The 14,770-nt window shown below is 32.6% G+C and overlaps 1 protein-coding gene across 1 annotated transcript; it reads left to right on the top strand.

Annotated features, from left to right (window-relative positions):
• Positions 1-2,800: 2,800 nt before the first annotated feature.
• On the top strand, positions 2,801-10,849 carry LOC102584200 (syntaxin-32-like). Its single transcript, XM_006356562.2, has 5 exons — positions 2,801-3,435; positions 6,244-6,488; positions 6,693-6,865; positions 8,979-9,176; positions 10,393-10,849. Exons 1-5 carry the CDS (start codon positions 3,189-3,191, stop codon positions 10,550-10,552), a joined length of 1,023 nt encoding a protein of 340 aa, XP_006356624.1. The 5' UTR covers positions 2,801-3,188; the 3' UTR covers positions 10,553-10,849.
• The last annotated feature ends 3,921 nt before the right edge of the window (positions 10,850-14,770 follow it).

Here is a 14,770-nt window from a genome sequence, read left to right as displayed (position 1 = left end):
GTAAGCAATACAAACATCAGGGTCAACCACATTTGGATGGAGAGCATTTCTTCCACCTCCGTCATGGTGCCCCTCCGGTAGGTCAAATTGTTCTTAAAATAAATCAGCACCACTAAATGTAAATCAAAATTCATATTAGTTAAAACTATAAAATAATGCACACAATAGTAATTGGAAAGACTTCAGAACGACCACGAGAATTATGAGAGAAATATTCTCAAACTCCTAATGGAAGACCCTTATTTTTTTTATTATATATGTGTCAATTCGAGTGATAAATTGTGGAAATATTTTCAAATCTCATTTTGGTGCATTACAACAATTTCTACTTATACATGACCAGATAACGGACATCATATGAACTGAAATCGAGTCCAGTCTTCAAAATTGGAAGAACACTACTCACAAGTATATGAGCCTGGGTACGTTGTAGTTGCAACACAAGCAATCTACTGATTTTTATAGGAAGTCCATTATTTATCTCACTTAAAATGTATATGATCACGTCACTAGAATGAACTATTCAAATAGTGGTTAATAGATTTTCTTGTGTTGATTGAGGAGGGTACACTCAAACAAAAGTTGCATTGAAGATCAACAAGATGTTTGTTTTGTCCTTGCCAGGTGGGTTGGAGAGATCATTTTAATATTCAATTAATGTATATAGACAATCTTTGTACAAATAGTTTTTAGAGTGGTTATTTCTTATAACGTTTGTATGAATTAACTACGGAAATGGAAGAAATTTAAATGTCCATAGCTAAGTCAATATTAAATTCTCGACTAGTCGTTTGGTAGAGTGTACTGGAGAAAATAATGTTTGCATTAGCTTGATGTATTATTAGTGCCTTATTTGGTACACTTTTCTAACCTATGCATAACTAATGCTTGTATTAGTAATACACTCTATTGTGTATTGAAGAGTGTATTATTAATACCACTATTTCTATGCATTAGTAATGCAATGGGTTCTAATGCATGCATTAACATTATTAAAGATACAATTGCCCTCAAATTTTTTTTTTACATCCTTTCTATTATATTTGTTGAGGGTATTTTTGTAAACAAATATTTTTTCTAAAAAAATTATGTAATGCATAATATTTTTAGTACATCAAACCAAACATTGCGTAACAAAAATCTTATCATAACTAATGCAAAGCATAACTAATACAAGCGTTACTAATGCAAGCATTACTAATACACTATATTTTGCATTATTCTTATACACTCTACCAAACGACCCACTTCACTCCAAAAAAGTTTCGGCGGTTCATGTGCTGGGCTAGTGCGTTAGCATAGGCAGGCCTAATCTAGTCTAACTTATAAATGTGACATTATTGTAGTATTTTCTCCGCCGATTTTTAATTGTTTGTTATTGACTTAACATAATTTAAGGAGTAGTAAATAAAACATTAACTTTATTATATTATCTTTTTATATAATAAATTCAATATTTTGAAAAATAGAATGAGAATAATTATAGTTAATAACAAACATAAATTAAGTTATAAGTAATAAATTATTTTTTAATTTCTCAAATTGAATAAATAAAATTATTTCTATACTTGTCTCAAAAGAAATCATAAATAGTTATACTGCTATAAATCATTTCATTAAGAATTTTAAATATGTTTAAATTGATAGAGTAATAAATATAAACATATTTTTACATTTTTTTAACGTAAAATACTATAAGTTATGACTTAAAATAATTAAAAATTATATAAGAAAATTGAGTGACTCTCCAAATTTCATCCATGCCACATAAATTAGGACAAAAGGAGTAACATATTATTTAAAAATTATATAAATTCTATAAATCACAATAATTAACAACTTAATATGTAAAAAAATTGGGTGACTTCCCAAATTTCATTTTTGCTATATAAACTACGACAAAATAAGTAACATATGTTGGGCCGTACTGACACAAGCTCACATAACTAGTATACATAGGTGAGCTTAAAGTATCAATTGCATAACATCATAAATTCTTTACGTAAGATGATTCATTGCTATGACTAATGTCTATTTTTCAACATGTTTTATGAATATTTTGGGCAATAATCCTTTTCTTCAAAGGATCAACAATCATAAGTTTGACGTTAATATATATTATTGACATTTTACATTTCTTTATTTTCTTTTTAATGGTGAAGTATTTTCATTTCATATGCTTAATATATCTTAATATAAATTGGCTAGTGAGTGCCGGCTTTTCAAAAAGATATTTGGATCTATCCTTGTCAACAGGAGAAGGGAATAGGCATTGAGGGTAATGCGGAGCCTCTGCCTAGCCCACACCAAGGTGAGACACGTCTTTTTCAAGGTCGAATACGACGACTCGTAGTCCGTCAGTTTATTTCTCAGGTAGTAATCTTTTCTTTCTTCCCCTTTCATCATGATAGAATAAATTATACCATAAAGGTTTACAGAGGACAAAATAAAATAGTTGTATACAATATTTTAATCCATAGAATATTCCTATCTTTTACCTCCACAATCAAATAGGAGTAGTATCTCATCTAAGATATTTAATTTTATAGCTTTTTTTACAAATTTATTTTTATGCATAAATAATTTATTTAAAAAATTCATTTTCTTCATTTCAACTCGTAAGTAGTTGGAATGTGGTGCAGTAGATCAAACTGATCTTTCTTTAATCAGATATTTAAATATGTACGTAGTTAAATATGTTCTGTTCGATACGAATAATTCAATCAAACTTCAATGTAAATACTGAATAATAGATTGAAAATAAAATATAAAATCGAAAGTAGTCATTTTGAGTTTTTAACTCACGTGGTATTTTTCTTCCAAAACTCACCTCGTTCCTAAATCCTAGCACCGCCAGCTTCTGAATCGTTTTCCGGATCAAATGGGCTCCCTCCTCCCCTCAATGTTCCTCATCTGATCTGCAAATCCTTCAATCCCCTACAGATCGAACAATCACTAAATCTCTCTGCGCAAGATCTAGGGTTTTCATCACGTATTCGTCATTCTCACCTTCGTCGGAGAAGATTTCTGGATCTCGCAATTCTAGGGCTCTTCAGATCCAATCGGTTTTTGAATGCGCATGTGAAATTCTCTATGTTTTTTGATAATTGAGGAGCATAGATTGATTTGATCTCGGATCGATTTGTTAGTGTATTGAAAGTTATAATTTTCGGAGATTATTATTGAAAATGCCTGTGAAAGTAGCGAGTGCGTCATTACGGGATAGGACTCAGGAGTTTCAGAGTATAGCGGAGAGGTTAAAGAAGTCATTTTCGTCTGTTCAGAATGGGCCGATTAGCAGCAGCACCAGCAGTGGTTCTAGATCGGAGGAACAGAGGACCACTATTGCTATGCAATCGGAGTTCAATCGGCGAGCCTCCAAAATTGGTTTTGGAATACATCAAACTTCTCAGAAGCTTGCAAAGCTAGCAAAACGTAAGCCAATATTAGGACATCTCTTAGTCTCTCAGATACTTCATTTTGTATTAAGGATTCACTCTATATCCTATTTGTTTGTGAGATTGTACCAAGCCCGGCTAAAAGAGGAAGGGTAGCTGTATGTCGGCAACCAAACTAAAACTAATCAAAATATATCATTAGCCCACTCCAACTAGCTTGATGTTGAGGCATAGTTTTGGAGTTTCTAGTTGTTCTATGTCCCATTTAGTTCTTTGCCATCTTAAATAGTAGCAAACAAATTTGGAATGGAGGAGTATTTCTGTACTCCATTTGTCCCATTATACAACTATTTCAATATTTGGATAACCTTACAATTTCTTGAACATTTTATATCTTTCATAGTAGTTAGTATAGTAATTCTGATTAAATTTCGGATGTGTCAAATTGTATTTTTAAAAAAAACGAAATTACTTGTATTTGGGATCAGTCTGTAGATTAGAGATTTCACATATGGTGCTTCAACACCGTAGTTGGGACACTGGGATTTCTTTTCACAAGTTAAATAGTATAATTAACAGTGGGAAGAAAAATTCCTGATTACAAGAGGTATATCAGAAGTAGAGAACCTACGTCAAAACACGATTCTCTACAACAGCCTCTCAATCCTTTATACAAGTAGGAATACCGAGATTATTAACTTTTTCATTCTAGCAATCATGCGAGTCATCCCACTATGGGAGGAAATATGAAGTCACACTAAACCACACTGCTAAGAAATGTATAATTATGGAGGTTGTGGTTGCATTTGTCGCTCTTGAAGTTATTAAGTTTTGATTAGTGATATGAAGGATTTACAATTTTGTTGCTAATATAAGCTTAATTTAGCTGATGTGAGGTGGCTGGGCTTTAGCCTCTGAGTGTTAGTGTCATAATGTGCATCCAATGAACTTGATGGCTTTTAATTTATTTTTTTTGATAAGGTTGATGGCTTTTAGTTGTAGCACATATAATTCTTCTCCATTACAGAGCGCTTGATGTTCTTTAGAAAAAAGATTCTGAAACACTCACTTGGTGGGATATTCTAGGTGGGGTGATTTTCTCTGAAAAGGTTTCATTCTAATATAAGCTTAATTTAGCTGATGTGAGCTGGGTTTTAGCCTTTGAGTGTTGGGTCATAATGTGCATCCAATGAACTTGATGGTAGCACATATAATTCTTCTCCATTACAGAGCACTTGTTGTTCTTTAGAAAAGAGATTCTGAAACACTCACTTGGTGGGATATTCTAAGTGGGGTGATTTTCTTTGAAAAGGTTTCATTTTTATAGCTTCAGTCCCGGGGTTTAAATGTTCTTTTGATTTCTCTGATTAGAAATCTTCTTCTAAAATTGAGGTTTCTTCTCATTTTTCTGCAAATTTTGGATCAGTAATGAACGTTAGCTGAAATATCGGAGTTCGGATCAAATTTTTCTGGTCTCTGTTCAAAATTCTTTTTATATTGCAGTGACCCATGTATATGTCTGGTAGATTATTTTACCATTTCAGAGGACCAATATCAGTGCACTCTAGGTAATTTTCTTCTTTTCTGGTTAAGTCTTGGTAGATAGGTTATCTGGTACAATGATACGTATGATGGTGGAAGGTAGCAGAACCTGATGGAGTAATTGAGTTGCACATAAGCTGGCTAAGCTGTCCTGATGCCACCATTATTATAAAAAACATGTGTAAAATGATAATCTGGTAAATGACAGTGTTTAACTTGGAATCTTCCATTTTTATGGATTTGCTAAGCATTAGAGTTGTGGAAAAGCAGCTAAGAGCTTTCACAGATGAAAAGCTTTCTTCCAACTTCAGTCCTGTTACTTTCTGGATTTTGAAGTTAGTTGTTTCTTCTAATATGACCTTTCATTTTTCTTATCCAAATCCCATTTAATAGTATTCTGTGAAGAATGGAATACTTTATTCTATGGTGCTTTGAAGTTAATCTTTTTTGTTCTGTTTCTAGATTTGACTTTTACCTTAGTGGTTTGACTTTGCTATCTTTCTTTTACTCCTTGGGTTTTCTTTTTAGCCATTTCAGTATGTTTTGACTATTTGGTCAAATCTTATGCATTTTCCTTCTTATTCAGAAACAACATTCACGCCTAGTTTTATTCAGAATTTCTATGCTTTAAGACATTCCTTTTGCCTATTGAAGTGGCAAAGTCATCAATTTTGGCGTACTAGATTACACAGTTCCCTTACAGGCCCCAGTTATGACCTCCCTTTATATTTTCTCATCATGGGTTCGTGGGGCAGTTCAGTTTGTTGTGTATAATGATTTAAGCACGGTGTTAGAAATTTATGTAAAAGGAAATATACGTGCAAACTTGGGCAATTGATCTTTCTTATGGATGCTAAGGAAATTTGGGTAATGAGATGCTAAATCTGATGTTGCTTGAACTCTTCAAAAATGTCTATGGGTGCGTGTCGGCTTCTCCTAAAGTAGTGTATTTTTGGAGAATCCGACATGGCTGCGGCATTGAAAGTGAAAAGTCCGTGCAACTTAGGCTAAATCTAACCTTCTTCTCAAGTCCTCAAGGACCATAATGGATTTTCTTGTTCAAGTTTATCTCAAATCTAACCTTCTTCTCAAGTCCCTAGATTTCATGTTCCTACTAACCTGACCATTTATGCTTTGGTTTCTTGTCAAACTGTAAAAGAGAGATGTTGCCCTTATTTTATTTTTTAAACATATTATTGGTTTATACCAGGGCCTTGGCTCTTTGACACTTATTTATGTTGTGATTATAATCAGGGCCAAGGTTTCTGATCTTTATCTAATAGTGGCTTATGTTTCATTCCAGTGGCAAAAAGGACTTCCGTTTTTGATGATCCGACTACAGAAATCCAGGAGCTGACTGCAGTCATCAAGCAAGATATTACAGCACTTAACTCTGCTGTAGTAGATCTCCAGCTTCACTCTAATGCTCGTAATGAAAGTGGTAATAGTGATACCACTAGTCACTCGACTACTGTTGTAGATGACTTGAAGAACAGGCTGATGACTGCCACAAAGGAGTTCAAAGAAGTACTCACCATGCGGACAGAGGTGAGACTAGCCAGATGCTGGTTATATCTTCTCTGTTAGCCTGTTTTCTTACTCAAATAGATCTTTTGTGAGTCTCAATTTAGCGAAGGCTTCTATTTACTATTTTTTTGTGGCTACATGTATCCTTCAACTTTTTGGTCGTTAACAGTAGAAAAAACACACTTCATCATGGTCATTTACATTTTCTTGAATTTCTGTTTCCAGAATATGAAGGTTCATGAGAACAGAAGACAGATGTTTTCTTCATCGACTACCAAAGAAGCTTCGAATCCATTTATGCGCCAGCGTCCACTAGCTTCAAGGAATACTGCTAGTACATCAGCCAGCCCTCCTCCTTGGGCTAATGATTCACCTTCCTCTTCTCAGTTATTTCCAAGGTGAGGAAATACACCGTCTTAGCAGTTCATGCCTTACAGGCCTGCTATCACTGAACATATTAGTAGCCATAAGTTTCTTTTGTAATTATGGGAATGTCTTGCTTACTATATTTTTATTTTAATGATTTTAACTAATTCAAAAGAATAGATGAAACTCTAGGAGTCTGTTCTTCTTTCCAACCTTTGCTTTTGGTAATCTTGACATGATTACTGATCTACCTATGTTGATGCCAAAAAGAAATTACAAATGATTCATTTGTTAAAGGTTGAAAGAGAGCTATTCCTCTCGTGGGAATAACCTTTTCAGTCTATGGCCTAATCTGTCTCCCTGAGTTAACTAATGGACAGTCCGTATAATAGCTTCTCCAAACATGATCTATGATAATACTAAGTACCTTTAATTTATCCTCTTTGTCTGATCTGTTACTAAATCCAAATTTTTCTCAACCCCTTTCTTCCATGAAACTTATATTCTTGAATTGGTGAAATTGAATAAGACACACACCTTGTTTGGATGAATGCTGTTTGGTAACAGTTCAAGTGGTCGGAAGTTTTGATCTCTATCTGGTTAAAATGATTGGGGGCTGATCTCCTGGAAGTTTGGTTTCACATGATCTTTTGCTTTAAAATCATGAGAAATTTAAATGGTACACTCCTACCCCTTACCCACAACACACACTATTCTTCCCTTGTCTGTTTCCTCCCATGGGCCTCCTTTTATCATTTCATTATTTATCTTCTATCAGTATACTAAGATTGTATTGTTTACACTCTTTTGACTTATTACCTAGTTACTCTCTAGTTACTCTAACTGCCTGTGTTGGAGCTTTGTGCATTCTTCTCGTGTTGCTATATTTGTTGGTTATCTATTTGATCTTATCTTAATATCTCTCTCCCTCTTTTAATTCTAGCCAAATTTGTATTATTTCAATAAATTTTATAGTTTTAGCCACATTTTTTGTCAAATGGCACAAGTTGATCAAAAAGTATTATATATGTTAGAATACTTGAATATGACAATACTCAGTGATGGTTATTAAGTTTACGGAGTACAAATAACAATGTAGTATAAAGTTAAGTAAAATAGAGGCAGCGGTGGTGGTGTTTGTGCTATGGTCAATAAAGATGACCCCACCACGACAGATGGTGCCCTATAACGTCCAAACGAAGTAGCTGAGGGACACAGGAGTGTAAAGATGAGTTATCATCATTGGAGGCATCTTATTGTAGGCAATTGAAATAAATGCATGTCACTAGTGGAGGTTTTTATTGCCTTGTTCTATTCTGGTTCCTGCTTTGTCAAAGGGCCTAGGTGAGCCTACAAAGGCTAGTTTTGGTGGTGTTGAAGATGTTACAAAACAAGTTAGACCTAAAATCATAGAAAGGAAGTCATTTTGAGAGATCTACAATCTCTTAAAATCCATGCAGACTTGGCAAAAAATAGAGTATAATAGAAGAAAAAGATTCTCAACTAGTTGAGCGTAAGGCTAAATCTTATTGGTACAGTCAAATTAGTCCAACATTTGCTAAGAGTTTTTCTTATTTTGTTGGGGGGTTTGTGTGCAAGTTGAGAATGTAGTGTATTTTTGGGGTTAGAAAGCCTAAATTTATAGAATATTGGCACGAGATGAGTCTAAATGGACAATGGGGATTCATATGTCTTGTCTGACCCCAACTAGCTTTGGATTTAAGTGTAGCTGTAAGTCACATGGTCATTCACTTTTTTAATAAGTTGAATAATATTATTAATGGTTGGAAGAACTCTCATATGCTAGCAACCAAGCAGTATACCAATAAGTAAAAAATCTGCAGCAAAATATGATTTTCTACAAAAGAAAACACCCAACCATCTATACAAATATGAATTTCATGGGTGCACTAAAAAGAAAACAGACATGAGAAGCTTCTCTTCTGATGTACAAAACAATTTATATATTAGCATCCTTGTCTACTTCTACTTGTCCCAAAAATAACATCCTTCGGTACTTTTCTTTGTCCAAACTGTAATGATTATCTGGAAAAATAACTAAGGTAAACCAGACCCTGTTCTACATATGTTTTTCGTGCTCGCTTTGGGTTTTTTAAGTATCACTAAGTTTTTCCCCTCTTGTAGGAAGCAAGGGGATGGAAACACACAGCCATTGTTGCAGGATCAACAACAGCAGCAGCAGCAGATAGTTCCATTGCAAGACAGCTACATGCAGAGTAGAGCTGAAGCTTTTCAAAATGCCGAGTCTACTATCCATGAGCTGGGCAGCATTTTTAATCAGCTTGCTACCTTGGTTTCTGAGCAAGGGGAGGTTGCAATCAGGTTTGTATAACAATTGTTTTTGCACTCTGAAAATAAACAGATGTAGGAGATGATGATGAAGATAATAATTTTTATTTTTTTTTCAGTTTCAAAAATAATAATAATAATAATAATAATTCTTATTATTATAATAATAATAATTCTTATTATTATAATAATAATAATAACAATAATAATAATAATAATGGTGATGATAATAGAAGGATTTAGGAGATTTCAATGCATCGTATTTTCATAGTTATCTTTGTACAACCAGTTGGCACCAATGTAGTCTCCTAGTTGTAAAGACGTAAAGTTAAATATATGAGATGGCAAGTGATGAATATTTTGTTTGTTAATTTCTATCAACTAATCACTAGTTTTGGATGATCACTCTGATCAATAGTTTGATGTCTTCTCTTTCTCTTGTTGATATCCTATTTTGCATGGTAAAAGTTGATTTTTAACCTTTGCATGAACTTTTGGACTGAGAAACATTAACGTTCCAATATGGGATCAGATCATGCATCCACCATCTGCTAGTTAGAGGGATTAGAAGACCTAGTGTCTTTTATATTATTTCATGTTTATGTTGGAAGAAACGGGCTAATTCTTCTCAGTTCTTAAAATAATAATTGGTAAGTTCTTTGTTAAATTGAGCTTTTGAAGTTCCTCAAGGGTCATTAACATGATATGCATATCTACTTGTGGTTGACATAAAATGTGATGTGTGTACTCTCAATGAACCCCACCATCACATTTTATTTAACGCCTCTTTCTATTGTGACATGTAGTGTAATTCTTGGCCTTGGCACACTTCTTTTCATTTACAAGTAAATCATTTGTACATAATTGATAATATTTGAAGTCAAATTTGCGTTGGATGTTATAAATGTTCTACAAATATGATGTTTGTGCAATCAGCAAGTAAGGTTTACTGCTTTTACCCCCAGATTGGTTAGAGAAAAATCTGAAAGTTGATGGAAGTTTTTTGTACTTTGAGCTATCTGTATTTAGAATCTTGTAAAATGGTGCCTTCCACTTAAAGTTTGTTGCTTCTCCTGTTGTCTGTAGGGTGTAAAACCTTGTACTACCTAATTGTTGATATTAAACTGATACTCACAAGTCACAATATAGTCATTAGTTATGACTTCTGATCAAGATACAGTGGGGTGGGGGTGGGAGTGGGTAACAAATTCTTTTAGCAGTAAAAGTAATATCTTGGTTTCTGTCACAGGATTGATGAGAACATGGATGACACACTAACAAATGTGGAAGGGGCACAAGGGGCTCTGCTCAAGTACCTCAATAGCATCTCGTCAAATCGGTGGCTAATGATTAAGATATTCTTTGTGTTGATTTTCTTCCTTATGATTTTCCTATTTTTTGTGGCATAGTGAACCAATGGCGACATTCGACAAAGTGTGATGTAGAAAGACAAATAATCGTGTATTTTAGATAAGTTGCTCCGACCCCTGGTAACGCTACTGTAATGTTTCAAAAGTTCGAATTTGGTACCAACTCCATTTTGAGGCATCTTTTTACCCTTGTCTTCCATCAGATGTGGCTTATTGTAGTTATTATACCCTGTAAGGTTGCTGGGACCACTATAAGTTGAAACTTGAAAGCTGTAACGTTTGGTTACCAGAACAAGGGAAAAATTATGCTGGTATAAATATCTGTATTATTTTATACTTTGTTTGGTTATTATTTGAATTTTGTATAGTTAATACAAGGTATTAGAAGTTTGTATTTTTTTATGCTCTGTTGGTTAACATTGGCAATCTGTATAGTTAAAAAATGCCATATTTTATACAATTCATTGAATTGTTTAATTGAATGTGGAAGCTCAGCTTGACTGCATTCTACATTTTAAAAAAGTCATGCCAAAAGTGAGAACTGTCATATGTTTTTGAAAATATTTTCTCGAAATAATTCATAAACACAGCCTTAATCATTGAATTAGTTGGAGTCAACTAAGAGTAACATCTTCCTTTCTTGTATCTTCTCATAATGAATTAATTACTTATAAAGAGTGCTGTTTTAAGTCTATTGTTTTTCTTAATTAATGTAAATTCATGTATATGTAGAACAAAATAGAGGTAGTTGATACTGTTTCTTCGACGAAATTGTGTTACGTAACAAAGAAGCGGACAGTTTTCATACGCATGCATTTCTAGAAACAGCACAAAGTTTTGTGTGGAGGATATGAGTGAACACAATTCTATCCCCTTACAGATAGGTGTCTCTTGTGAAATAGACGGATTTTGCTAGGATCGAAATAGTTAAATGTCATGCAAAAGTTAAAACGTAAATCTTAAGCGATAAAAAATCGAGAAAAGGAGAAAAGAGAGAATAATTTAACATAGTTTTGTTATTGATCTACATACATATGAAATGAAATAAACAATCTACTAATATAAAAGAGAATATAAAAGTATTGAGAGAACTAATTCTCCCCTAAACAAGCCCTCTTCAAACTACATCGTGATTTGTTGGATCCTCAATTTATAAAAGTTCAAAGTTTCTTTTTCTAACAAAAGAATTAGCCCAATATAAATGGTTATATATATATACATATATATGTTAGTGGATTATTTTCTTTTGTACAAACACACACACTATGATCCAAAGGTTTCAACAAATCTATCTTGCATGTTAGTCATATTTTACCTATTTAATTTGTGGCTATATCAAGTTCAATGAAAAATTTCACTGCATCAGTTATTTATTAGCGAGAAAATACATAATTACGCCATGAAATTTATACCTTTTTTTGAAGTAGACACCTAAAGTTTGCGAGAGACCTATTACTCCAAGAATTTACTTTTAACTATGATAAATACACCCTTTTAACCCATTTTCAGAGTATGTGCAATTTCACGTTTGAGAGGCGCGTGAATCAGTACTAAGAATTAACCCCTATACCAATGTTTTAGTGCCATGTGGTGTCACCAATTTAATTTTTTTCTTTATTAAATAGACCAATTTCCATCTTCCACAAACCCCCATTGATGGCCATTGAAGAGCTCTCCATGTGCATCCATTTTTTTTTTTATCTTCTGTCAATCCAATAATTCGATCTATAAACGTCGTGAGATGCCATATGAACTTCTGGAGTTGGCAGAGTTCTCAAAAAGTCTCTTCTCTATATCAATCAAAAAACTCTGTTTGCAAATTCACTGCTTCATCCTCTAAGCACCCAACAATCTAATTAGCCAATTTTGGTGACGCCAAATAGGAATGAGTTGAAGAATACACCTTGGACTGCAACGACTAATGCATGTTTGTACCATTTAGTGTTTGATAACTGATAAATCGATGAAGGTCATATGATGTATCCGTCGTTCTTTCCCTGTTTCTTCGAAGAGGGTTTTGATCACATTGAGCCCGTATTGCTTACTTAACTTGATCACATTCTTGTGTACCCATAAACAAAGAAGATGGCATTTGCGCTGCCACTATGAAACTCTCCAATAATGGAGCATCTTCTATCAGTCACTGTTAAAGTTCTACAAACATCTGCAATGGAGTTTCTAAAATTCTCCATCACAATGTTCTTCTTCGTCATGATTTATGTACAAAATGTTTAAGATAAAAAAGGAAAATTGTCAAGATTTTGAATGGGTCTGGGTTTTACCCAACCCTTTATTAAAAGGCTAGGAAAAAATAATGTTACATTGTTTCATATGAGGCGAGACACACTCACTGGTAATGAGATTGCAGATGCTGTTAAAATGGTGTATTTATTGTGATTCGAAATAATTTCGTGGGGTAATATGACTTTTACAAACTTAAAGTGTCTACTTCAAAAAAAATATAAAATTTCATGGGATGATTATGTATTTTTCTCATTTATTAGCATAATTCTATGTGTGCATGTGAAAGGACAAACTTAGTAAGGACATCAATATTGAACAATTATAATTTTCTCCCATAACTTGAAATTCAGAGTATATTTTTGTAGCCAAAAATATCAATCACCCTCTTTTATAACATCACATTGAAATCTTTATTGTTGTTAAAGGTTAATAAAATGTTGAAATTATCACATACTCTAGACTTTTAACTTTTAACTGATCGTTGTTGTAAGATAATTTTTTTACAAATATTGACCTAACCATTGTTAATTTGGAGCCTTAATTTTAGAAATCGATCAATAATTGTTGTCTCTACACAAATTGACCATGCCTTCATAGTAGTTTTATGTCTTGAAAATCATAGCCGACATCTCATTATAAACGACTCTTCTAGCTACTATCAGAATTTGTCTACTTCAATTAGCTGAATTTGGAGGGTACAATAGAATGGTAACATACGAAGACCTACCTGCTTGGAAACTTGAAGAGATTGGAGAATCTAAAAGGGGTAGATTCTGAATTTTAGATGTTAATTGAGGGACAACGGACAATGACCGCATCGAAAACGACAAGAAAGAGAAATAAATAACTACTAGTAACGATCATAAACGGATATTAAAAAGTAACAAACAAAATAGTATTAAACTCAAGTTTTTATATGGTAAGCCAAATCTATAAAATTTGTAAATTTCAAAATAAATCACTAAATAGTCTTCAAAATGTTCACTTATTTTGATTCTTATAATGTTTTCCTATTTAGAAAGGTTCTCATAATTTAATGGGATAATTGTATGAAATAACAAACTATTAATTCAAATTAAATGTTATAGCCATAGTTTATTTTATTTGTAATTCGTAGTAAACATCCCATTTTTTTTGCCATATGATTCGGTATACAATTAGTCATTTTATATATTTCGGTATAAAATGTGTTTGTGTTTGTATAAAGCGAGAAAAAAGTGTATATACAAATACAAATACATATATTTTCGTCCTATACACTTATAATTATACAAATACAGATCTTATTATACAAATTACAATGTATAAATGAATTTATACAAAATTGAACTATTTGTATAAAATTGAATGTATCTAGCGAATTATACAAATCAAAAGCTCCATAGCAAACATAAAATTTGTTATGGAGCGCAATTATGTAAACTATAACTATAACATACAAATATAAGTTTTATGTTTGCTATATGTGAAGACAAACATATAAGACATCATTAGTCAGGTAGGAAGTGCAAATAATCTTTTGTATGATAACTTAGACAAAAAAACATAGGTGATTTTCGTAATTTGAACTTTATAAATTTTAATTCCGAATTTAATTATAACTCATTTGATATTTTTGATTCGAAATTAATCATCAATATTTATTGAATGAAGTTATTTTTAGCACACATGCATAATTCAAAAAAGAAAAATATTGTATTTAAAGAACCATGTGAGTTGAGTTCTACGCCCATTTTTGAAACCAAATACATAGAAGATATTACACTTTGTTCAGAGTGACAATTTTTTTTTTAATTTACAAATATATAAAGTTCATTCATTTTTACTCATACTTTTCTAACGAATCTACTAAATAATTATAATTTTTTGATAATGAAGTAATTCAAATTCTGAATCCGCTAAATTGAATAATTATAAATTTTTGATAATGAACTAATTCAAATTCTGAATCCGCATAAATTGTATAGTTTGTGGAAAGGTTATGCTACATTTTTTTTTTTGGTAATTAAGAAA

The sequence above is a fragment of the Solanum tuberosum genome, unplaced genomic scaffold, assembly GCF_000226075.1.
Source record: "Solanum tuberosum cultivar DM 1-3 516 R44 unplaced genomic scaffold, SolTub_3.0 scf00225, whole genome shotgun sequence".
NCBI classification, from domain to species: Eukaryota; Viridiplantae; Streptophyta; class Magnoliopsida; order Solanales; family Solanaceae; genus Solanum; species Solanum tuberosum.
This window is presented reverse-complemented; position numbering and strand designations above follow the sequence as displayed.